Source organism: Sus scrofa, chromosome 17 (genome assembly GCF_000003025.6).
Source record: "Sus scrofa isolate TJ Tabasco breed Duroc chromosome 17, Sscrofa11.1, whole genome shotgun sequence".
NCBI classification, from domain to species: Eukaryota; Metazoa; Chordata; class Mammalia; order Artiodactyla; family Suidae; genus Sus; species Sus scrofa.
Genome location: NC_010459.5, coordinates 19,493,435 through 19,520,132, shown reverse-complemented (window position 1 = coordinate 19,520,132; position 26,698 = coordinate 19,493,435). Strand labels below are relative to the sequence as shown.

Sequence of the window (26,698 nt, the reverse complement as noted above, 5' to 3'; positions counted from 1 at the left end):
CAAGTTTTACAAACTGCCTATTTCTGGAAAAATAATTTTTGCTGAAATTGTGGCATGTTCACCAGAGGGCTTTTAGGCACTTGCTTTCATTAGTGCCCTTTTAAGCTTCTCATGTGTGGATGAAAGCCGAGCAAACGTTTTGATGGAGTACATTATGGGAAGAAATGTAAATAATAACCCAGGCTGTTTAGACACATGTGTAAAGAGAAAACACATGTTTCCACAGTGCCCTAAGACACATCTAGGGAAATCCGTTGCTGTTTGTAAAGGGCTAGGAATAGGAAAAAAATAAAATAAAGTCTAAATATTAAGAATATTTACCAGAGCGGCAGATTGTTGAAAAAGTGTTGTGTTGTTTTACTGTTTATAAAACCACAGGAGTGCCCAGTTCCTTCTCAGAAGGGTCCCTCCCTCCGCAGTGTCAGGGGCTGCCCGCAGCTCCATCCCCATGGCTGGTGCAGACACACGGCCAAAGGGTCTGCTGAAGCTGGGACTCTGCAGCGGGCCTCTTTTCTCAGGGTTAACAGCTGTTGAAGGGACAGTACCTTTCATTGTCCCTGATGTGTAAGAGAAGGATGATAACGTTACTGCGGAGGGACAGTGCATCAGAGCAAGTTTTCGCTGTCTTCTCTGAAAACACCTGATGGTTTACACGGAGGAAGGGCTGGGCTCGAAGGGAAAGGGTTTCACTTGCAAAATTTATTTTCAATAGGAAAAGGCCTTGTTTTCAGTGGGCTGGGAAAATAAACACAAACCCAAACAAGGAGCACACATGCGAATGTGTGCTCTCGGGGACCCTGGGGAGAAGGGTCCACAATGAGGCCTGTGTCTGAAGAGCAGAGAGAAAGCTTTCTTTGGCAGGTACCACGCCTTGGGGTGGGTGTTGGCCAAAGGAGGGGGCTGGTTCTCAGAGAGAGAAGAATAGGAAGAACTTGCTTGTTTTGGCAATTCTCGGCTTTTCCTTGTTGTGTGAACACCCATGGGCTTTGCTAACGTGGTGGTGAATTGCCCCACCGCAGAACGCTGTGTGGGTGTTGATGGAGGGACCTGGTGACCCAGCCCGGAAGAGCTGCAGAAAGATGCCCTAGATGCTACAAGAGAACCAGCAGCCGGCTATACACTCTGGCTGGAGATTTCAGCTAAGGTTTTAGAAGAGCGCTCAGCTTCGAAGAAAAAGCCAAAAAGCAAGCCAGGGTAGACAGAAACCACGGTGCCCAGGAAAATTTAATTTAGTTTACGGCATTTTCCAAAGGATGGGGCTTCTCACATGTTAACTGCAAGAGAAAGGCTATACAGAGTGGAAAAATAGGCAGTAAAAAGAAAATGACTAATTTCTGAACATAAAAATGTAGCAAGCCCCTCATAGTTAGACAATGCACTGAGGTGAGTACTTGGAGTGAGAAGATGAGCTCTGGTTCAGACTCTTGTTTCTCCTCTTCCATCTTTGTGAGCAGAGAGTAGAGGGTACAAAACCTAAAGCAGAGATACCCACGTGGTGCCTCAAGCAGAGTACTACACCTGGCTTCCACGTGGTTAAAGACAGTTATGTCTTCATGATTAGAGGAAATTGTTATTGAAAGGAAAACACCCACAAACACACTCTCTCTTTCACCCCTTAACAAGGATACTGAAGCAGTGAAAACAAGTAAGACATGTGACACTCCTATTTACATGATGCCTCGAACACTAGTTATGTGACCTTGGGCAACTTGCTTGAACTCTGAGTAACTAAGGTTAAGGATGCTGGATAGAAAGGGCTGCCCCAAAGAACCATCATAGACACGGAGAGGACTTAGCACAGTGCTGGCACCTGGCAGGTGGAAGCTGAGTAATAGGTAAGCTGAGTAGTGATGCTAGAGGCCACCCGGACAGGTGGGGCTGGAGGAAAGGCATTTGCAGAAGAGCAGAAAATACTGCAGCTCCTCTTACGCTGTGGTAGGAGGTGGTTTTGACTTCCCCAAAACCAAAGAAGAAATACTACTTAGTAATTTGTAACTCCCAGGCCATTTTTACCTCTGCCTTTCATTGAAGGGGCAAGAGATACTGCAGTGGAAATATACCCCAAAGCCTTGGCCAATAAAGGCAACTGGTGACCAGTGAGTATGCCTACAATTCATTCCTTTTCTTCTTCCAATGAGTGGGCTCCTCCTGAGTGACAGGTGCTGCACAAGGTGTTACCCAGGATAGGACCTGTGCTATTTGAGAGGAGGGAACAATGTGTGTGCCACTTCCAGGCAGCCAGGAAAGGGACGAACAACTCCATGAGAGAGAAGACCCAGAAGCATATGGGGAGAAGAGGGAGCTTCACGGAGAGGAAGCAGCATGTGCAAAGGTCCAGAGGTGAAAGAGCAGGACATTCTGGGGCCAGCCAGCAGGTTAGGTTGATAAAGGACCATGGGAGCTCTCCCAGGGGTGCCTGGCCAGAGCCATCGGGGACAAATGACTCCCCTGCTCCCAGGGGAAGGGGCTCCTCCTAAACTCAGCTCCCCAGAGGCCCAGAGGAAAGGCTGCCAGGTAGTACCGGGTAGTTGGCTTGCCCAGCATCCTCCTGAATAGCTAGACTACTCAGGACCTGAAACTGGGACTAAAATGTTTGCCCTGCCACTGCCCTCTCCCACCCCAAGGTCATTTTCATGCTTGCTCAATAAAAAGGCTAATTGAGGAGTTCCCGTCATAGCTCAGTGGTTAATGAATCCGACTAGGAACCATGAGGTTGCGGGTTCAATCCCTGGCCTCAATCAGTGGGTTAAGGATCTGGTGTTGCCATGAGCTGTGGTGTAGGTTGCAGACACAGCCTGGATCCTGCATTGCTGTGGCTCTGGTGTAGGCCGGTGGCTACAGCTCTGATTAGATGCCTAGCCTCGGAACCTCCATATGCTGCGGCCCCCCAAAAAGGCAAAAAGACAAAAATAAATAAATAAATAAATAAATAAAATAAAAAGGCTAATCGTGGAAGAACCGGGATTCCTTGGCTGGAATGCAGCTACATGGTAAGCAGAGCTCTTTCTTGGCTAAGAACATGTAGCTACAGTATAACAAGAAAGCAGAGGATCTGGATGCTTGTGGATCGCTGTGAGACTGTCAGCCTGGGCCAAGGGATGGCCTGTATTCCCCAGAACACTCTGTACAAGGTGGGGAGGACACTGTGACCAGGTGCTTTTGTAGTGGACTTTAGGGTTGAGGGACAGCTTTTGGGAAGTGAGAGTTAGGGACTGGGAGGACTGATGACCAGGGCAGACACGTTGGACTGCAGACCACCCAAGCCTAAGAGTGGGTGGGTCACCTGGGACTGGGGTGGCCTGAAATCTGCAGTCAACTAAAGCTTGTGGCTGAATGAGTCACTTTATCCACTTGAGGGCCATGAGCCAGTGGTAATCTTGGTATGAACCCGGTCAGTGGCTTGATCCACAGACATCTTTGGCTGATGAGTTCATGGACATGTCCATAACTCCAAATAAAATGGAAAGCAGACTCAGGCCCTACTTAAGCTTAATGTTTAAGTCTTTCCAAAGTTCTTTTGTTTTCTTTTTCTTTTTTCTGTTTATGTCCACACCTGCGGTGTAGGGGAGTTCCCAGGCTAGGGGTCATATTGGAGCTGCAGGTGCCGGCTTATGCCACAGCCATAGCAATGACAGATCCAAGCCACATCTGCAGCCTATACCACAGCTTGCAACAATGCCGGATCCTTAACCCACTGAGCAAGGCCAGGGATTGAACCCACATCCTCACGGATACTAGTCGGGCTCTTGACCCACTGAACCACAAGGGGAACTCCTCTCTAGAATTCTTAGGTTGAAGTCCTAACCTCCTTTGGAACCCCAAGCGAGTCAAAATGTGACTATATTTGGAAATACAATCTTTAACGAGATAACTGAAATGGGGTCATGAGGGTGGGCCCTAATTCAATATGACTGTGTAAGAGGTGGAATTTTTAAGAGGAGGGAGTCAGGACATAGACATGTAGAGAAGGAGAACCACGTGAAGCTACAGGGAGAAAAAGGCCACCTACGTGCCAAGGGGAGAGGCCTCAGAAGAACCAACCCTACGGCGCCTTGATCTCAAACTTCCAACCTCCAGAAGTGTGAGAAAATGAGTTTCTGTGTTTGGCAATCTGAAGCATTAAGATGGCCCTAGAAAGCTAGTACATGTAAGACAGAACGAAATCTAGGCCTGGTGAATAGGGGTCTGACCTGCTTTGCCATGAAGAAGAGACCTAGTGTCTCATTCAGCCCCAGATGTGAGTCAGTTCCCTGACCCAAACCTCCTTGAACAGAGAGCCAGACATCCCCTGAGTAAGGTCTCCTCAAAGATACTGCAAGTATCTCCTCTACATTTCCTGCTTGGGATCTGCAACTGTTTACTAGGTACCTGCACAGGGAGAAGAAACTTCCCAGAACTTCTGAGGATGACTGGACACTGGCTCTGAAACGGTGCTAATTCTTGGGGTTTCTGGTTGGCACTGTGACCCACCAGGGGGGAATAAATGGAAACCTGGCTTCAGAAGTTCCCACTGTGTCTCGGCGGTAATGAACCTGTCTAGAATCCATCCCTGGCCTTGCTCAGTGGGTTAAGAATCCAGCGTTGGCACGTGCTGCGGTGTAGGTTGCAGACGTGGCTTGGATATGGTGTTGCTGTGGCTGTGGCGTAGGCCTGTAGCTGCAGCTCCAATTTGACCCCAAGCCTGAGAACTTCCATATGCCATGGGTGCGGCCCTAAAAAGCAAGCAAGCAAACCAATCAACCAACAAAAGAAACCTGGCTTCGATTCATCTCACAAGGGGCCCAACAGCTCTGTAAAAGTCTAAAGGTTGTTGTCTCAGCTGCTGAGTACATGACTGGAATAGATGTATGCTGTGACTGACAGAATCCACACTTGGACTCCACGGCACATGGGGTTAGTGCTGTGATGGCTGTGGAGGGCTAGAAGGCAGTCTCTGGGGTTTCCCTTTCCTACCAAAGCCACAAACCAAGGGAGTTCCCATCGTGGCTCAGTGGTTGATGAATCCAACTAGGAACCATGAGGCTGCGGGTTCGATCCCTGACCTTACTCAGTGGGTTAAGGATCCGGCATTGCTGTGAGCTGTAGTGTAGGTCGCAGAGGCGGCTCAGATCCTGTGTTTCTGTGGCTCTGGCGTGGGCTGGCAGCTACAGCTCCAATTAGACCCCTAGCCTGGGAACCTCCATATGCCGTGGGAGCAGCCCAAGAAATGGCAAAAAGACAAAAAAAGAAAAAAAAAAAAAAAGCCACAAACCAAAAGCAATGGTGATCCTGGGACATCAAAGAGACCATGCTACCACCCCAGACTTGAAATCTCCAAGAGCACTTTTTTCACAGATTTTTTTTTTTTTTTTTTTTTTTTTTGTCTTTTTAGGGCCAAACTTGTAGCATATGGAAGTTCCCAGGCTAGGGGTCCAATTGGAGCTGCAGGTGCAGGTCTATGCAACAGCCACAGCAACGCAGGATCCAAGCTGTGTCTGCGACCTACACCACAGCTCATGGCAACACTGGATCCGTAGCCCAGTGATTGGGGCCAGAGATCAAACCCACGTCCTCATAGATAGAAGTCCAGTTTGTTACTGCTGAGCCACGATGAGAACTCCCAGAATCTTCCTTATTTAACTCACCGCTCTGGCCTAAGCAGAAGCCAAGTATGTCTTGGCAAATGACACTGGAATAATGTACGTTTAGTTCTTCTGGAGATGGTCTCTCTATTGCGGCATCCGCGATACAGAGCTGGAAAAATCCAGTGTTTCCATCGCAGTGAGCAGAGAGCAGAGGTCTCCATCTACAGCAGGACAGCCACACAACTTTTTGCCTCATGTTCTCTAAACATTCTGCTTCAGTGGCACTATCAGGCCACAAAGACCTTCATTATCTCACTATCTCAGGATATTATTCTGGTCTACAACAGTGACCACATAATGGTAGGGCTTATAGAGCAGAAGGTGGCATGTATTCTAGATGTCATTCTAAGACACAGCCGTGCCAGACAGTGACAGATGAATCCTATGAAAATAGTTTCTGAACATCCAGCAATCCGGGGCACTTGAAAGAGCTCATCTAAAAGGAAAGTCAAGTTTCTGTATCCTGTATCCCTTACCACTAAGAAATCAGCACAAACACGAGTGGGTATATATATGGGTGTGTTTCTCTGACTTATACAAACGACCTGAAAGAGTGACAACTTGAGTGACCAGTTTACTAGCAGATGAAACTGTGTGCCTGATTAATCAATGGCTCTGCCCAATAGGAAGGTATGGGCTAGATGTAAATGAATGAAATGAGACAACCTGAGGGTCAAGCAGTCAATTCTGTTCAGGGGGCAGAATGCTGACTAGTATATTTTGGGTCTACTGGCCTTTAAGGCGAGAGAGAGACTGAGAGCTGAATATTCATTCACTGGTGGAAACTCAAAAGAACTGGTGACAAAGACACTTGGGGAAAAGTTACACAGAGTGTGACAATATTTGTATTTGGTGTGAATGTTCTTGGAAAGGCCCTATTAAGAAGTGCTTATAATACGTGGGGCAAGATGACCTACCCCTTCTATACTGACCAGTCTCTTTCCCTGGCAGCCAGAGAACCTGCTCAAAGGGCTCATGAGCAGGTGGCCAGGGTAGCAAGGATGAATATTATGCCTGAGCTCAACAACAGGGACTTAACTGCACCAAGGCTGAACCCTGCCAAATGCTCAGTGACTCTGAACCTCCCCAAGAACTTTCACATCACAGGGAGATGGGCCAGCAATGATGGGTAGATTACATTAGGCCTCTTTCATCACAGAGGAGGGGATAACTTATCTTCATTGGAGTGGACTTTTACTCCAGATTTGTATGTATCTTCTATGTCTGCCATCTTTCTGCCAGTCACACCACTCACGGCCTTACTGAAGACCGCATTTGCCATCATCACCACAGGGCTTCTGAGCCCGAAACACGTCTTGCAAAACAAGGCTGTGGGTTCAAAAAATGTGATGGTCCTACCAAGCAATCAAGCAAGGCTCAAATGCAGCAAGCCTGCAACAGTGGGAAGGTCAACTGGAAATTCAGTTAGGATACAAACTGCAAGGCAGGAGAGCTTGTGGAACTGGGGTAACATCTGAAAAGATGTGTTACGTGCTCTGACAGGTGGCCTTCCTTTGGCCAGGATACATGGTTCCTGGAACCAGGGAGGGGAAGTGGGAAGCGACCACCTCAGCAAAAAGCTTGCTTTCCACCCTCTGACTCTGCTTCTTTAGGACTCAAAAAAAGAACAAGAGGACAGCATGAATCAGGCTGAAAGTTCAAAGTGTCACATAACTATTTCAGACTCTTTAATGCTATTAGACAAACAGACCAAGAGGGGGTGTTGAAATACTGGCTCACGATGGCACAAAAGGAGCAACAAGCTACATGGTAACATACCAGCAATAATGGGTTCTACCTAGCAGAGAATATCCAGTGGTAAAAGTTAATAAAAACCATGGCAACCTCAGAAACACAGGGCCACTGATGGCTCCAATCCCTTAGGAAGGAAGGTTTGGGACACCCTGCCAGGTGAAAAATACTGATCAGCTGAGTTACTGGCTAAAGACAAAGAGAATATGAGGAGTTCCCATCGTGGCTCAGTGTTTAATGAACCCAACTAGTATCCATGAGGATGTGGGTTTGATCCCTGGCCTTGCTCAGTGGGTTAAGGATCCTGCGTTGCCATGAGTTGTGGTGGAGGTCGCAGATGCAGCTCAGATCCAGCGTTGCTGTGGCTGTGGTATAGGCCCACAGCTGTGGCTCTGATTGGACCCCGAGCCTGGGAACCTCCATATGCTGTGGGTATAGCCCTAAAAAGACAAAAAAAATTATAAATAAAGTCCTAGTCTGATAATTCCAAAAAAGAAAAAGGGAATATGAAATAAATATAAGAGGAGATGAGATTTAATACCAACCATTTCTTTGAAGTAACTAACTACAGAAGTTAGAATGGCAGCATCTTCCTAAACTGTCTTCCTTGCTGCATCACATATATGGTTATACATTATTATTATTATTTTTTTGCAAGTAAGCAAAGTCTGGGCAAACAGCTCCCAGGACAGCTGGGAGGGGGAAGAAGAGTCCCCCCCCTCTATTGTCTTATAGGGGTTTTTATCCCTTAAAGATGGGGCTTACCAATGTGGGGTCCAGAAAGATGTGGTTTTCTCCCATTGGCCTTGCCCAGTAACCTGCATCAGTGGTTTTACATTAATTAAGTTTTTTGGCTTTTTATTCAAGGTATGTTGGCAATAGCTAGCTTCATCAATGAATCAATAAGTTAACCAACATTGGCTGCAAATGAACTAAAGGGAGGAATAAACATTACTCAGAAACCTTGGGTTTGGACTTTGGGTTCTTAGCGGAGATGCTGGGACATTTCCTCTGTAGCCAGGGGGGAGTGGGGTGGGGTGGGGGGTGGGGGGGAAGAATCTGTGTTGTCAGGCAAAAAGCTTGTCGTTATTGGTTGAAAGTTTATAGAAGAAGGAAGCCAAGAGGAAAACTTGAGCGGCTATAACCTGTATCCACCCACTCAAATCTTGTGACACCCCCGCCTCCTTGTGTTTTGTTAACTTCCCCTATTTTGTAAGTTCCCACTTCCTCAAGGTAAATGCCAAACATTTTGCACTCTCTGGATCACCTACAACTAGGATACCGCCATGAGATCTGGTTTGCCTTGCAGCAGCCTCAGAGGAAACAGCATGGCCCTGTGGCCACGGGCCAGGCCATCCATCTCCTGCAGGCTCTGTCCTGAGAATCAGAGAAAGTGGCTGAAAGGGCTCAGGTACCAAGGCTCGCCCCATTCTGTAGCTGAGGCTGTGCTGTCTCTGTAGCTTCAGCATTGGGCTGTCCAGCCTTCTCCTAGGTAGATTCTATGAGCTATGTAATATCTTTAATCAACTTTGCTGCTGAAGAGGCAGACTGATTCTGGCTAGTCTCAAGCAGAAATGAAATTAAATAAAGGATATTAGGCAACGGATGTTCCTGACCACAAAAGGTTTTAAGCTGGAGACGATCACACTTTTGTTTGCAAAAGGGCCCTCTGGCAGCAGAGGTGTGGATGAACTGTAGGGAAATCAGAAGGCTTTGGCAGTGATTCAAGAGCTGAATAAGAAGGGCCTTGACCAAGGGAGTGACACTGGGAAAAAGAGAAAAACAGAAGATGAAAAAGGCAAGTGAACCAAAACAAAGGGACCCAACACAAAGGTGAGCAATGGCTGTCAATATACAGTTCAGTCATTACGCACATAAAAATAGTAAGGTAAGAATCAAAGAGCAAGGCCTCTTTTTTTTTTTAAACCTGTGGGCTGTCAGACTGGCAAGAAATCAAAAACACTGGTAACGCCCAATATAGGCTAGGCTAAGAGGCAAAATATTAATGAGGTGGAGTTCAAAGAAATTGACAGTTAAGTCTTTTTAAAAACAGTTCTTAGAGTTCCTGATGTGGCTCAGCGGTAACAAACCCAATTTGCATCCGTGAGGACTCGGGTTCGATCTCTGGCCTCAGTCACTGGGTTAAGGATCTGGCGTTGTGCCGTGAGCTGTGGTGTAGGTCTCAGACATGTACCAGATCCTGTGTTGCTGTGGCTGTGGTGTAGGCTGGCAGCTACAGCTCCAATTAGACCCCTAGCCTGGGAGCCTCCACATGCTGCTGGTGTGGCCCTAGAAAAGACAAAAAAAAAAAAAAAAAAAAAGAAGAAGAGGAAAGATGTACCCACGTATGTAATTAATTACCCGTACAAACATTTTTTAAGTGCCTACTGCAAACTGGAAAATATGCTCCATGCTGGGGATACAATGGATCATAAGAGAGGCAGAGCATGTGCCTTCAGGCGCCTCCACATTTGTGGAGAGATCGATATTAATCAAATGGTGTGAACCACAGTTCAGGATCCTCAGGGGCCTGTAACAAGGGGACCTGTGGGCAGGATGGGCTTTGAGTGGAGCACCGGAGGAGGCAGAGGGAAAGGGGAGGCCAGAGGTTCAGAGTGGCCAGAGACCCAAGATGAGTGGAAGAATGGAGCTTTCAAAGAGGGGGACTGAGTCTGCTGGGCTGAAGCACGAAAGAAGGAAAAAAGTGGCACAAGATGGGACTGAAGAGGCGGCTACCCCAGAGATCTTGGCCTTCATCCTGGAGCCCCAGGCTTTGTGCACAAGATCAGACCTTTGACGTGAAGGGATTATACCAACAGAAGTGCTGACAGCGGGCAGGGCATCAGCCAGAGCAGAGGCAGGGCACCAGCAATGGTGCTGCTGCAGGTGATGTGGTGTTCAGGTGAGGTGGGATGTGGGCTGCTTGCACGCAGCAGAGAAGGAGAACATGTGCTCAGTTAAAGGTAACTGTTCTCAGAAGTAGGAAGAAGAAGGGAGACGGTGCTTCCACATCAAGCTGACTTTCAAAGAGAGATACTTAGACAGGGACTTCACTCAAGGGGGATCAGCATACCCAGCATCAGTACCCCCTGCCTCCCTCTGGTGACTGACTGCACTACTTATCTCAAGCGAGGAAGCCCAGCACTCATCATACCACTGGTCAGAGACTCCAAGAGGCAAAGAGGCTGCTCTTTGTGGTTGTACGTTCAATAAACCCAGTCAGAGGCAAAGGACAAACTGAGAAAAATCACTTGCAACATATATAACACACAAAGCATGAAGATCCTTAAGAAGCTCTTACAAACCAGTAAAAGTATCAACATTAAACGGAAATATTACAGGGGTTTCCATCACGGTTCAGTGGTTAACGAACCCGACTAGCATCCATGAGGATGTGGGTTCAATTCCTGGCCTTCCTCAGTGCGTTAAGGAACTGGCATTGCCCTGAGCTGTGGTGTAGGTTGCAGACACGGCTCGGATCCTGAGTTGCTGTGGCTGTGGCATAGGCTGGCAGCTACAGCTCCGATTCGACCCCTAGCCTGGGAACTTCCATATGCTGCAGGTGCAGCCCTAAAAAGACAAACAACAACAACAACAACAAAAACCAAGAAATATTACAAAGAAACTGAAGTGTGCAAACATGTAGATCATCAGGGTGTCCACGGCACCACTGTTTACAACAGTGAAAATGTTGGCTGCAGCCTTAATGTCCCACTGTTAAATGCAATAACATAGTTGGAAGAGTCACTCTTTCAAAGCTTCCTACAAGGCTATGGTAATCAAAATAGTCTGGTACTGGCATGCAACAGACATACAGACCAATGGAATAGACAGTCCAGAAATAAACTCTTTCATATTTATGGTCAAATGATTTTTAATAATGATGCCAAGGCCATCCAAAAGGGAAAAGGAAAGGCTTTTCAACAAATGACACTGGGAAAACTGGACAGTCACATGCAAAAGAACAAAGCTGGACCCTCACCTTATACCACATAAAAAATGAAATCAAAACAAAGCAAAGACTGAAATTTAAGAGCTAAGTTTCATAAAACTCTTAAAAGAAAAAACAGGGAAAAATTTCATGACCTTGAATTCAGCAATGATTTCTTAGATACAGGCTACACCAAAATTAAAGATATTTGTGTGTCAAAGGACATTATCAGGAGAGTGAAAAGGCAACTCACAATATGGGAGAAAATATTTGCAAATCATATGTGTTAAGAGATTAATATCCAAAAATCTTTAAAGAACTCCTGCAAGTCAAACAACATAATTTAAAAATGAGTCAAGAATATAAATAGACATTTCTCCAAATACATGTAGTTCATAAGCACATAAAAAGATGGTCAACCTCACTAACCACTAAAGAAATGTAAACCAAAACCACAATGCAATACCACTCCACATCTATTAGGATAACTGTTATCAAAAATAACAGAAAATTGGGAGTGCCCATCGTGGCTTAGTGGAAACAAACCTGACTAATATCCATGAGGACGCAGGTTCTATCCCTGGCCTCGTTAAGTGGGTTAAGGATCTGGCATTGCTGTGAGCTGTGGTGTAGGTTGCAGACGTGGCTCAGATCTCATGTTGCTGTGGCTGTGCTGTAGGCTGGCGGCTACTGCTCCAATCTGATCCCTAGCCTGGGAACCTCTACGTGTTGCGGGTGTGGCCCTAAAAAGACAAAAACAAAAAACAAACAAACAAAAAACCCAGAAAATAAGTGTTGGCAAGGTGATGGAGAAATTGGTCCCACATTGGTCAGAATATACAGGCATATAGCTGCTGTGAACAGTATGGCACTTCCTCAGAAAAAATAAATTAAATTAAACAAAGGATCAGCAAATAATCCAGCAGTTCTACTGCCAGGTACATATCCAAAGAACTGAAAGCAGGGACTCAAATATTTGTATACAATGTTAATAACAGCATTATTCCCAATAGCTAAAAGTTGGAAACAATCCAACCATCCATTGACAGATGAGTGGATAAGCAAAATGTGGTATGTGTTTCTATACATGTACAGTCACATACACACACACACTACATATACACATATATATAATATTCATATAATTATGAACATTATTCAGCCCTAAGAAGGGAAAAAATTCTGATAAATGCTACAACACGGATGAACTGAAAACATTACATTACATAAAATAAGCTTACACAAAAGAATAAATACTGTATGAGTCTACTCATATCAAGTTCCTAGAGAAGTCAAATGGACGGTGCCAGAAAGCCGGATAGTGGTTACCAGGAGCTGGGAGCAGGGGGAGAGTTAGGGTGTTACTGTTTTTTGTTTTATTTTGTTTTTCTTTTTAGGGCCACACCTGCAGCATATGGAGGTTCCCAGGCTAGGGGTCAAATAGGAGCTGCAGCTGCCAGCCTACACCACAGCCACACCAACACATGATCCGAGCAGAATCTGCAACTTACACTGCAGCTCACGGCAACACTGGATCTTTAACCCACTGAGCAAGGCCAGGGATTGAACCCTCAACCTCTTGGAAACTAGTGGGGTTCGTTACCACCGAGCCACAACGGGAACTCTAGAGGTCATTGTTTAATGGAAAAAGAGTTTCAGTTTGGGATGATGAAAAAATTCTGGAGACAGAGTGCTCATAGCTAAACAACAATGTGTGTGAATGTATTGAATGGTAGTAAATTGCACACTTGAAAATGATTACAATGGTCAATTTTATATTATGTATAATTTACCGTAATGAAACAAAATTTTGAAAGTGGTGATGTATGTGTTTTAAAGGACTTTTATATTATGTTAGGTGGAAAAAACTGATTATAAAATTGTATGTATAGTAAGATCATGTTTCTGTTTAAAAACACACTTCTTGCCCACATGAGCCCAAGAAAGGTTTAGGGTTTCATCTAGGGATAAGGACACCACGCGTACCCTGCCTTGAGAGTGGCTGGGAAATGGAGTATTCAGCTTTCTTTGCTTGGTAGGAAAGGAGGTCAGGGGAGGGGCCAGCTGAGAATCGGTCTTGACCAAGCCTCCACCACAGCGGAGACGGAGGTCTTGGAACTTTCTCTGCTCCAGTTAGAAAGTGACACTAGCTGGGTCTGCTAGGGTAGAAAGAAAGCCAGCTCTTACGGCTTTTCTCAAGAAGATTTAAACTATTACTAAGCAAAATGCCAGAAAGCGTCATCTAATCCAATATTGTTTGGACTGGAAATTCTATTTATTCGAGGCTTTCAGTTTGGGTCAACTCAGTCTCTCTGCCTACTTATCAGTTGTGGAGGCTAAACAGTGTTGATTATGCCTTCAAAGGCAAGGACTTGATGCAATTCCTCCCCTAAAAAAGGTGCTGCATGAGCATAACCTAGTTCACACAGTTCAGGCCAGCACTGTCCCGAGGATTCACACGGAGCTGACTGTATTTGTACTACAAAGAGTGCCATGAAATGCTGACTTAAAAGTTAAAAAATTAACGGAGTTCCCATAGTGGCTTAGCGGAAGTGAATCTGACTAGCATCCATGAGGACACAGGTTCGATCCCTGGCCTTGCTCAGTGGGTTGAAGATCTGGTGCTGCCATGAGCTGTGGTGTAGGTGACAGACTTGGCTCAGATCCAGCATTGCTATGGCTGTGGTGTAGGCTGGAGGCTACAGCTCTGATTCAACCCCTAGCCTGGGAACCTCCATATGCCGTAGGGTGTGGCCCTAAAAAGACAACAAGAAAAAAAGTTAAAAATTTAAAAACACGACAGTGATAGGTTGATAGAGAGAACACTGGACTGGGGGTTCCCGGGGACTTGGTCGGGGGCGGGGGGGGGGACCTGAGTCCTCCCTCATTCAACATATGCTGCACCTGTGCTTCAGCACTGGGCTAAGTGCTGGTGGCGGTGGGGAGAGGGGAGGGGAGATGCCAGGTGAACAAGGTAATCTTTGTCCTCAAGAAGATGATGTTTCATGGGGGCAATCCCCCTAATCTTGCAATCCTCAGCTTCTTCACCTCTAACTCAAAGATACTGCCATTCTCAAAGGGCTCTTAGGATGACAGGGTGGGACAATTCAACTTCAGTGCCTTAATGTTCTCGGCAGACACTGTGCCTTGTTGTGGGGGGGCTGTCCTGTGTCTTGCAGGATGTTTAGGGACCTCTCTGGTCTCCACCCACCAGATTCCAGTAGCTCTCCAGCATGGCTCTCCCCGCCCCCTGGCCACCACCGCCCAGGAATGACAAACCAAACTGTCCTTGGACATTACCAAATGCCCCCTGGGCAAATTCACCCCCAGTTGAGAACCTCTGAAATAGGGTGACATATATGAAAGCATCTAGAAAACATAAAGCCTCAAATCAAATCAGTATTAACGGAAATCCATTTGTAAGACTATTTGTCAAAAAAAAAAAAATCCTTTAAAGAATTTACAGTTTCCTTAGGAACGTTTTATTTTCTATTTTTACGTATGTTGCCTACCATTAAAAGCCCTGCAGGGGCTTTTTGGTTAACTGTCTTTATCCAAACAAAGCATCTTCATTAGAACATATTTTCTAAATGTATCACTGTGCTAACATGACAGTCAGAGTCAAACATAATTGCCATCTCTACAAAGCAGAAATTTTATCCCCAAATCAAAGTGTTCTGTGCCTACCTTTTAAGGACAAGGGACTGGATCTCGTGAATTCTGCATTTGACGGCCTGTGCTGTTTACGAACTTCTAAGTACTCCTTCACTCTCGAATCAATGGTTTCTCTTAACAGTAAACAGACTTCCTAAAGTAAATCCAAAAATTAGATATAACTTTCTAATTGAATGCAATTCCAAAAAAAGGTCAATATCATCTATATTAAAGCCCCAAACCATTTCATTTTGTTCACTTTTTAATAAGCTATGAATGATGAATGGAATGTTACATGGGCTCATGGCAAACACTGCAGATTTAAATTTGCCTTTGAGGTTTGTCTGAAACCACGATGCTGGTTCACTCTGTGATCTAAGAAAGACATTTCACTTCTCTCTGCCTCAGTTTCACATTTCCAAAAGGAAGATAAAAAACACTTCAGTGTAAAAAATTGGGGTGATGAAGTGACAAAACCAGAGAGGTAAAGACCATTTTCGTGTAAATATCAACCAGTCAGACTGTGATAAATAGATGTCAGAGCCCATGTGGGCTGGAGCCCCAGAGACGTACATGCCCAGGGTGGCTGGGCAGGGACCATGGACAGGGAGGAGCCAGTGCACAGAGGGAAGCCGGGCCCCAAACCAGTCCACAGGCGGCAGCCCCCCACGCTCTACGGTTTCTGATGGGAATCCAAGGCACACTGTCACCAGATCTTCCAATCTGTTTAAGAGGAGCTGGAGACAGGGATTTTTATACAAAAATGTCCCAGTTTTCAAACTTGGTTCAAAAAACTTTTAACATCTGGAGTTCCTGTCATGGCTCAGCTGTTAAAGGACCTGACTAGCATTCATGAGGATGTGGGTTCGATCCCTGGCTTCGTTCAGTGGGTTAAAAATCCAGCGTTGCCATGAACTGTGGTGTAGGTTGTAGACTTGGCTTGGATCCCGCGTTGCTGTGGCTGTGGTGTAGGCTAGCGGCTACAGCTCCGATTGAACCCCTAGCTTGGGAACCTCCATATGCCACGGGTGAGGCCCCAAAAAGACAGAAAAAAGACCAAACAAACAAACAAACAAAAACTTTTAACATCTAAGCACCATCATTCATTAACTTCTAGCCTCAGGTTTACAAATCTGCTGAAAAGCACTGAGTGGTGGGTTGAGTAGAGCACTGGAAACCAAGAATCTGATTTTCCTTCCAAAGCTTATTGATGATATTGTATGTGCTTTTGTGACAACTGCATTATATTCACTAATTAATGGTGAAAATAACTTAACGTTGCTCAAAAGTTGATTAATATTTATTAGGCAGTGGAAACAAACGGTTTTAATGCAATGTCAACATCCCAAAACAACTAGCAAATTTCTGGAGCTGTTTTATATATTGGTGCTATTTATGAAAAGAAAAACAAAGCTTTCAAAGTCCAACCACACAATGGGATGACACTGCCCATTTGAGCTGCACTCCAGAAAAATGTAACCTGACGTTGGGAAAAGAAAAAACTGCATACAAATCTTGACTTCTTAACTGAGATTAAGAACTGATGCATAAGGACGGGTAACTCTGGTTCAATTCCCAAAGACTCTGCAGAAGGCTGAGTTTTGAGGTCACCTCAAACCTGTTTCACTGGTTTCTCACAATGCCATCTCAGATTGATCTCTTGGAATCTTCATAAATTCAAAAGAGGGCCAAGTTGTAAGCTGCTTTGAAGGGCAATGAGAGCCAAACTTGTCTTTTGTTGCAAATGCATGTACTCCTCCAAGAGTATAGAAAACCTGTGACTTAAATCACAAAGAGGAGCTTCTGGATAAACTACAAACACTGGTTTCTTCTCTCCTGCCCTCATTTTGCAGCCCAAAGATGCAGTGGCTGGTGGAAGACAGCACTATCCGTTTACAGTTGAGGGTTTTGGCATTGTTCACACAACTGAAAGGCAGCTTTGCCTCATACTGTTGTTTTAACAATTTAAGGATTTTTGCTTCACATGCAGGGTTCAACTATGACTGAGCTAGAAAATATGTGAAGAGACATACATGGAAACAAGGACTGTGAAAATTTGGCCATAAATGCCCTATAAGGCCAGAACTAAAAATAGTATGACAAAAATAAAGCAGAGGCCTATACACACAAACTTTTCTCCCTATAGTTATGGGGCTTTCCTTGCATGAATCAGGTTGGACAAATGGAAGATAGATCGTGTGCCCTGTGGTCAAGATACCCTAGTAACGGACCACACAACATTTGGCAAAGCATCCTCTTCAGAACCAGGGCAAGGCAAGACCAAGTCCCAGCCACACTGGACAGGGGGCGAGAAGACCGACTGACAATGAATGAGCACAAGAGATGCAACTGACACCTCTAGGCTCAGGCGGGTTCCCATGTGGCTCCCCAAGTTTACAAGTGGAACAATTTGAATTCAACTGTTTGGGTACAAAGACTACTCATGCTGGACTCACACTAAACATATGTTGCATACTTGTAATTAGTTCCTTTTTCTGAAAAGGAATGGGATGTTCTTAAGACTTGCACTCTGAGAAGAGATTGTTAAAATGCAATCAAATTGACTGCCCATGAAACTCCAATCTTGAGATGATCTAATGATTTTTAAAAAAAAAAAATGAAAAGTGTTCCTGCTGTGGCTCAGTGGTAACAAACACGACCAGTATCCATGAGGATGCAGGTTTGATCCCTGGCCCTGCTCTGTGGGTTAAGGATCTAGTGCTGCCATGAGCTGTGGCATAGGTCACAGACACGGCTGGGATCTGGTGTTGCTTTGGCAGTGGCATAAACCTGCAGCTGAAGCTCCAATTCGACCCCTAGCCTGGGAACTTCCATATGCTGCAGATGCCCTAAAAAACAAAAGAACAAAAAAACAAACAAAAAAGCAAGCAAGCAAGCATTGGGACACTGAACACAGGTCAAAGTCATATCCTCAACTAGCTTTTTTCCTTTTCTTACCTTCCCCCAATACACACACACACATTATCCAAGACCAACCTTTATGTTAGTGAATATATCCTAAAGGAACTACTTTAAGAAAAAGCTGCGAATTATCTGCTTTGCTTTGAGAGGAGAGCTCGGCTTGCTGGCATGGCCTGCGCTCTTGCAGCGCCAGTGCATGGGAGCTCTGCAGGTCCAATCGTGCTCTGAGCATCTTTGCTAAGTCACACCCTGTTTCCCATACGTGGGTACGAGGTGGAGCAGCAACGCAGCTGTGTGTGGCACCCTGGAAAAATCTAGCCTCATGCTTTGGAGAGGAGTGAGTCACATACTCACACGGCTTTATTGTAAAGCCCTTGCAAATCAACTGACTCTTGGCAAAACTATCTAAAGAGCAATACAAAAGGTCTAAGGCTGAGGTGGCAAAGCTGGAAGAGAATGGAGGAAAATCTGGGCCTGGGATGGTAGATCCTAGGATGCTCTTAATGTAAATCAAGCCTTTTGGGTGAGGTCCCCTCGGGTGCCTATTAGTCACTTGGGGGAAATGAATTAACTGTTTTGAATCATGGAGATGTGTGTTGAGAAGCCAAAGTTTAGAAGGACGTGAAGGTGAGTTGCAGGAGGAGATGCTGACCCACCAAAATGTTAAACCCTGAAAAGGACAGTCCACAGTTATTTTCCTGAATTTATCATTCACAATTTAACATTTGTAATTTATCATTTACCTGAATTCATCCCATCATATGGAGTCTTGTGCTTTCCTGTTTCTAGCTTCAGGTCACCAGGTTTATCTTTTGAAAAATTATGACAACAGTGTCCTGATATTATTATTTTTAGATTGGAAATCTGTTACTTGTAAAGTTTCTTTCTTTCTGTTTGCTTTTTAGGGCCATACTCATGGCATATGGAAGTTCCTGGGCTAGAGGTCAAATTGGAGCTGCAGCTGCAGGCCTAAGCCATAGCCACAGCAACTTGGGATCCGAGCCACATTTGCGACCTACACCACAGCTCAGGGCAATGATGGATCCTTAACCCACTGAGAGAGTCCAAGGATTGAACCCACATCTTCATGGATACTAGTCGGGTTTGTTACCACTGAGCCACAAGGGAAACTTCCACTTGTAAATTTTCTTTTGGGAGATTTTTTTTCTTTTTCTAGTTATCTCTAAATGCTAATTGAAAATAGTTATCACAATAAAAGGGCAACAAAGTGGTACAAAAAGGTACCACTATTAGTAGTTTCTTTTTAACATACCACCTTTTAATAAAATTCATTTTTATTTCTAGCTCTAAAAAGTTAGAATATCACAGCAGACAGCAAGCGCTATAATATTCGGAAAGGTATGAAAAAGCCATGGCTCGCTAGCCTGCGCTCTTCTAAGCAGGGATCTGGAGAAGGAAGCTAAGCACATGATGAGAGCTAGATGCACCGTCTAGCCCTTGGCCACAGCACATTTGGGTGGGACCTCAGAAACTGAGGGCCAGGAGTGACTCAACAGTGTCTGGAAGAACACCTTCATCTATAGAGCAGGAGGCTGAGGCCCAACATCATGACCCAGTCACATGACCATTTGCTTTAGCGACTATTAGCTTAGTGACTAACCATGGAGAAAGAGGGCCATGGTCAACCATCTCTGCACCTGTCGTCAAAGGTGCATGCAGTACAGAAGAGGATTTGAGAAGGGTGAGAAAGACCAGCCTTATGTCAACCCCACACCTGCTCCGGGTGCACGTTTCATCCTTTATGACTAGTTAGGATCACAATCCCTGACTACCTGGAAAAGTCACAGCTGCTGCTTCTTTTTTCAATATTAAGAACCCCATCCTTCCAAACAAAGAGGTAGGAAATTTCTGGTTTAAATACCAGAGTAGCATATGAAATACACAGATGCGTCAGTTTCAGAAAAGGAGCAAGAACAAAGCAGGTGTGTATGTGTTGTTGCAAACACAATTTTTTCTTTTTTTTCTTTCTTTCTTTTCTTTTTTTTTTTTTTTTTGTCTTTTTACCATTTCTTGGGCCACTCCTGCAGCATATGGAGGTTCCCAGGCTAAGGGTCCAATCAGAGCTGTAGCCACTGGCCTATGCCAGAGCCACAGCAATGCAGGATTCGAGCCATGTATGCAACCTATACCACAGCTCATGGCAACGCCGGGTCCTTAACCCACTGAGCAAGGCCAGGGATCAAACCTGCAACCTCATGGTTCCTAGTCGGATTGTTAACCACTGAGCCACGATGGAAACTCCCGAACACAATTGCTTTTCAAGTGTTAAATATCACTCGAGATGTACTGTCTACTAATGAAAATGAAAGCAGGAAGGAGTTGATATTCCTTTTAAGAGCAGCTACTTGCATTTAAAATAGTGAAAAGTTATAAGGACCTACAGCACAGTACAGTATATTAAGATATTTATTATCTTATAATAACCCATAATGGAAAAGGATCTGAAAAAGAATATGTATGTATAACTGAATCACTATGCTATACAACTGAGACACTGCAAATCAACCATACTTCAATTAAAAAAATAGCATAAAGTTTTCTGGTACCTCTTTCTTCTGTTCAGAAAACCAGCTGGTATCTTTGTTTGAACCTTGCGGTAATATGTGAAGATCCACCAGGACAGCAAAATTCCCACACTGAAAGAAAGACATTAATGGCAGCATTAACTCATGCCCAGCAAACAATGAGAGACTATCTCACAAATTCCTATGTGGTTGCTCATGAGGAAAGAGCAACAAAGTCACAACTGGACAGAAATATTAATATAAGACAGGGTACAGGTCATAACCCCTATGTTTTTTAAGTTTAATATTCATAATAGGGAGTTCCCATCGTGGCTCAGTGGTTAACAAATCTGACTAGGAAGCATGAGGTTACGGGTTTGATCCCTGGCCTGGATCAGTGGGTTAAGGATCTGGCGTTGCCGTGAGCTGTGGTGTAGGTTGCAGACACGGCTCGGATCCCACGTTGCTGTGGTTCTGGTGTAGGCTGGCAGCTATGGCTCTGATTCGACCCCTAGCCTGGGAACCTCCATGTGCTGTGGGAGCAACCCAAGAAATGGAAAAAAATACAAAAAAAAATTTATAATAGCAAGGGAGAATTTAATTTTAATTAGGATGGTAGAGATAAAATATCCATCTCTGGGGCTGCACCGTGAAGGGGAGGCCCAGAAATCCAGGAGCACTTGGAGGACAATTAAAACACTGGGAAGAGTTTAATAGGTCAGCCCTAGGCTTGCTCCAGAAAAGAATGATTCCTTGGACAGCCAGGGGGAATTCTTTATCAGGTAGGAGGAATAGATAGAAGCTACTGCATTTTTAGATGTACAAAAGAACTGGCTGGGATCATACATCTTGGACTAGAAACAGAAGCATAGATGAATGAAAAAGAACCAAGGAGAGAATTCCTGTTGTGGCTCAGTGGTAACGAGCCCGACTAGTGTCCATGAGGATGCAGGTTTGATCCCTGGCCTTGCTCAGTGAGTTAAGGATCCAGCATTTCCATAAACTGTGGTGTAGGTCACAGACACAGCTTGGATCTGGCATTGCTGTGGCTGTGGCATAGGCTGGCAGCTGCAGCTCAGATTCAACCCTGAGCCTGGGAACTTCCATATGATGCAGGTGCGGCCCTAAAAAGTGAAGAAGAAAAAAAAAAAGCAAAAAAAAAAGAACCAAGGAGAGGAAGGTAGGTGCTTAATGACAGTTGTCAAAACTAAGTAAGTTTCAGGAGTTCCCTGGTGGCTTAGTGGGTTAAGGATCTGGCCTTGCCACTGCTGTGACTCTGCTGGTTCAATCCCTGGGGTGGAATTTCTGCATGTCGCAGGCATGCCCCCCCCCAAAAAAAACAAACTAAATAAGTTGCATTCAAATATGCTACAAAGCCCATCTCCTTTCTTATTCTAGAGGCTAGTGCTGTCTAACATTCAGGAAAAAAAAAAGGAAATCTTTATATCTGCACTGTTGAATAAGGACGTCCACAGCCATATATGGTTACTGAGTATGTGAAATATGGCTATTGTGCCTGAGAGGCTGGATGTTTAATCTTATTTTATTTCAATCTAATTTAAACAGCCAGATGTGGCTAGCAGCTGCATGGCATGGCTACAGACCTGTAAAAAGGTAGAGCCGCATAAATTCTTAAACCATAAGAGTAAAGTAATCTGAGAATTTCAAGATAATTGAACTGTACTTAGAAAGGCACTGTGGGCCAGTTTACAGTTAGCACGGAAAGTCAATCTGTACTTCTTGGGCTAAATTTTTTTGTTGTTGTTTTGGTTTGGTTTTTGTTTTGCTTTAATTCTGAACGACAATTCAATGGTGAAAGGAAAGTATTTTCAACAAATGCTGTGAGAATGCCAGATATAATAGGGAAAGAAAATAAACTTGATACCTACATCGTATCATACACAAAAACTGATCTGAGATGAATCACAGACCTAAACATAAAAAAAACCAAACCTATCTTCCTGACCTTGAAATAGGAAAAAATTTCTTAAACAGGATCCAGAAAGCATTAAGAAGGAAGAAAAAAATCATTACCTTAGACTTGACCAAAATTAAAAACTTTTGCTTGATCAAAAACAAAAACTTTTTGTGGCACAGTGGGTTAAGAATCTGACTGCAGTGGCCTGGGTTGCCGCAGAGGCGTGCGTTTGATCCCCAGCCTAGCACAGTGGGTTAAAGGATCAGGCATTGCCACACTTGCAGCTCAGATTCAATCCCTGGGAACTTCCATATGTCATGGGTGTGGTCATGAAAAAAAAAAAATTTGCTCATCGAAAGACACCATTAATAAAATGGATATGCATGCCACATACTGGGAGAAAATATTCATACATGCCTATGTCTGACACAAAGGACTAGAATCTAAAATGTGTGAAAAACACTCCTACGAGTTGATGTTAAAGAAACAACCCAAGCTTGAACAGACACTTCACAATTAAGATAAATAATCGGCAAGTAAGCACGTGGAAAAAAGTGTCCAACATCATTAGTCGTCAAGCAAATGCAAATTAACACTGAGAGACACAGCTAACTACACACCTACCACAACGACTACAGTGAAAAAGACTGATGCACACCAAATGTAGATGAGGGTGGGAGCAATCCAAACACACACACTGCTAGTGGTTCAGCCACCTCAGCAAATGGTCTGTCAGTTTCCCATAGTTAAACACACACGGATTTACCACCCAAGCCAGCAATTCCACCTCAGGTATTTATTTACCCAAGAGGTAAAACAAATGTGCGCACAAAGACATGTATACAAAGGTATGTGAAAGTTTTATTTGCAAGAGTCAAAATGGAAGACAATCCCACAGTCTCTCTACAGGAGACTAAAGAAAGTGTGGTAGGTGTTCCTGTCGTGGCTCAGTGGAAGTGAATCTGACTAGTATCCATGAGGACGCAGGTTCAATCCCTGGCCTCCCTCAGTGGGTTAAGGATCAGGCATTGCTGTGAGCTGTGGTGTAGGTCGCAGATGCAGCTCGGATCCCACATTACTGTGCCTGTGGTATAGGCCAGTGGCTGCAGCTCCAATTGGACCCCTATCCTGGGAAGCTCCATATGCCACGGTGCAACCCTAAAAAGACCAAAAAAAAAAAAAAAAAGAAAAAAAAAGAAAGCATGGTACATTCATGCCACAGAATGCTCCTCACCAAGCCCAAAACAGACTAATCTCAACGTCGTTGCACTGAGCAAAGCCAGGCTAAAGTACGTCCTCTGTGATTCCACTGATATAAAGTTCTAGAAAAGCAAAATTAAATCTATGGTCAAAGTAATCAGAACAGTGCTTACCTATGGAGAAACTGATGGGAGAGCTTTGTGTGGTGATAAAAGTATTCTGTCTTGATAGACACTTAAGACCAGTTCATTCCCCTGCACATATGCTACATATCAATAAACAATTTTTAAAATATTTGTAAAAATACACTCATATTTGTTGACAGTTATTTAAGGTATAAGTTATGTCCCTGAAAATGTGCGGGTTTTAGGGGAGACCAAAGTGAACTTCCCTGGGTAATAAATTGTAAAGAATAATGAAAAATGGTCCTCCCACAACGTCAAACAGTGCAGTGTGACCCACGGAACTGCAGTTCAGTGTGTTGTAGCCAGCATTTTGTCTTAAGGAAATAGAGTTGAAGAGAATATTGCAGTGGGAGAAAAAATATCAATGGTTATACCTTGGTCAAGTCTTGTTTTGTGAAAGTTATGAATGAGCATACTGATTATAATATAAAGCCTATTCCTTACTGTGGGTTGTGGTCAAAAATTTTTGAAAACCATATTCAAATATACTGTTATTCTAAGTTTCTTCACAAATGTTGATTATAGAGTTAACCTTTAAGGAGTATGCTGCCACCAGGTGGAGGTCTTATGCCACAGCTACAGGATCTTAGCCAGGGGTTATTAACCTCTCGTGTGCCACGGACCTCTTCGGTCAGTTGTGAAGCTGATGAAACCTGCTCGTAATAATGTTTTTAAATGCATGGAAACACAGTGCATAGGATTCGAAAGGAAAACCAATTATGCTGAAGTATGGGTATCCATATTTTTAAAAAAAATCTGTCACATAGTAATGAATGGACTTGTTCAATAAAGCACTGGCTCTCTTCAGATAGTGGTGAATCTAAAAACTACGATAAATCCAAAGTAGTGATAAGCATAAATTACATTTTCAGATATCTATCACACTATATGAAAAGAGTTGTGATTTCTAATGGTAACAAATATTGCTAATTTATTGTGTTCTGCATTTTTCATTCATAATAAAAACAAAATTTAGGAGTTTCTATTGTGGCCTAGGGGGTTAAGAACCTGACTAGTATGTGTGAGGATGCCCGTTCGATCCCTTGCCTAGCTCTGCAGGTTAAGGATCCAGCATTGCCCTAAGCTCTGGTGTAGTTTGCAGATACGGCTTGGATCTGGCTTTGCTGTGGCTGTGGTATAGACCAGTGGCTACAGATACGGCTTGGATCTGGCTTTGCTGTGGCTGTGGTATAGACCAGTGGCTACAGATACAGCTTGGATCTGGCTTTGCTGTGGCTGTGGTATAGACCAGTGGCTACAGCTCCGATTTGATCCCTAGCATAGGAACTTTCATATGCCGCCAGTGTGGCCCTAATTTTTTTTTTTTCTTTTTAGGGCCACACCTGCAGCATATGGAGGTTCCCAGGCTAGGGGTCAAATCGGAGCTACAGCTGCCAGCCCATGACACAGCCACAGCAACACCAGATCCGAGCTGCACCTGTGAACTACATCACAGCTCATGGGCAACACCGGATCCTTAACCCACTGAGTGAGGCCAGGGATGGAACCCACAACCCCATGGTTCTTAGTCAGATTACTTTCTGCTGTGCCACAATGTGAACTCCCCTAATTTTTTAAAAGTTAAAAAAATAATTAGAACTTGATCAAAATAAAGATGTAACTTTTTTCCCATGCAAGTTCACCAACCCTCTGAATTCTATCATAAGCCTGTTGAGATTGCAGGTATCCTGGAACAAAAGCCCCTCTAAAGAGGGGAGACATGCCTCACACATGTTCTGCTGGGTTTCCCCCCTTCATCATCAGCAATGATAATATTTTTAAATTAAAAAAAAATTGATGTTTGAACAACTTGAACTGGAACTACGTAATAGTAACTTTCTAAAAAAAATTGAATAGTAAGGTCCAATTTGACATTTTTTCATTGCTTGTAATTTTGATCCCAAAGTAGTCTGGTTGGTTCCAAGCAGACTTATTAAAATTTTTTGTTGTTGTTTTTGTTTTTTTTTTAATAAATCACTGAATCTTACTCTGGTGCTCAGACTTTCCTGGGCTTCCTGCCAGACTCCCCGAGCCCCTTCCCCCATGCCGGGGCTCTCCCTCTGCAGCCAGCCTTCTGAGTTCTCCAGCAAGAGTTCTCTCCAACTCCCACACTAATCAGAGGTATTTTGCCTGTCTAAAGTTCCCTGCCTCAAAGCTTTGCTTCTTTTCTCCCATGAGTAAACAGAAGTGGGAAAAAAAAAAAAGAAAGAAAGAAAGAAAACCACCTCTGACTGCTGCCAGCAGCATGCCCCGCCTCCCACTCCCCCTTAATTAGGCTATTTCTCTCCCAGAGCAACTCTCCAGCTCTTCCAAGCAAAGCAGCACAGCAGAGTGAGCATCACTGGGTTCTCAGGCCTGAGCTGCTCCTTTCACACAGGCCAGGTTACCTCTCTCACAGCCCAGGGGCTACTAGAGACAGCTCTGCATCCCATGCCCTGGGCTGGGGCCCATCCCAGCTTCCTCCCCTGGCTACACCCAGAGGTTTCGGTCAAAAACCTGGGAGTCACCCCAACTCCTCCCTCCCCCCCTCCCCCCCCCGCACCACCATCGGTCACCACGCCTGGTCGATTTCACTTCTTCAAGAGCAAAGCACACGCCTCCTCTCTGGTTCCCTAGCTCACGTCATCTCCCACTTGGAACATCAGAGCCACTTCTCTGAGCCCTAGATGAGTTCTTCAGGCCTCCATGAGAGCCACGTCTGCCACACAGATGGAATGCCCAGACCTCAAGCCCCTGACAAGGCCCTCCTCTGCTTCCAGCACCCTCCCCCACATGCTCTTTGCCCTGTGCTTTCAAAGCACCTGGATGCTTCTGTGCTCAGAAGGCTCCCACGGATCCTCGAACCCTAGTGGAGGCGTGGCCATTTCTGTGGAGCTTTTCTGAACAGTCTGTCACTCCCTCCTCCAGGTCAGCACAGATGATTCTGTGGTCATTCCTGCACTGAGCGGCTGCTCCATAGGGGCGTTCCCTGTTATACTGTCAGCTCC

At 44.6% G+C, this 26,698-nt stretch overlaps 1 protein-coding gene across 1 annotated transcript in view; it reads right to left on the bottom strand.

Annotated features, from left to right (window-relative positions):
• The window catches only part of SLX4IP (SLX4 interacting protein), a 214,406-nt gene that overhangs the window by 58,000 nt on the left and 129,708 nt on the right, over positions 1–26,698 (bottom strand). Inside the window, 2 exon segments of the mRNA XM_021078052.1 lie at positions 14,995–15,115; positions 20,451–20,540. Coding sequence (XP_020933711.1) covers positions 14,995–15,115; positions 20,451–20,540 — 211 coding nt within the window.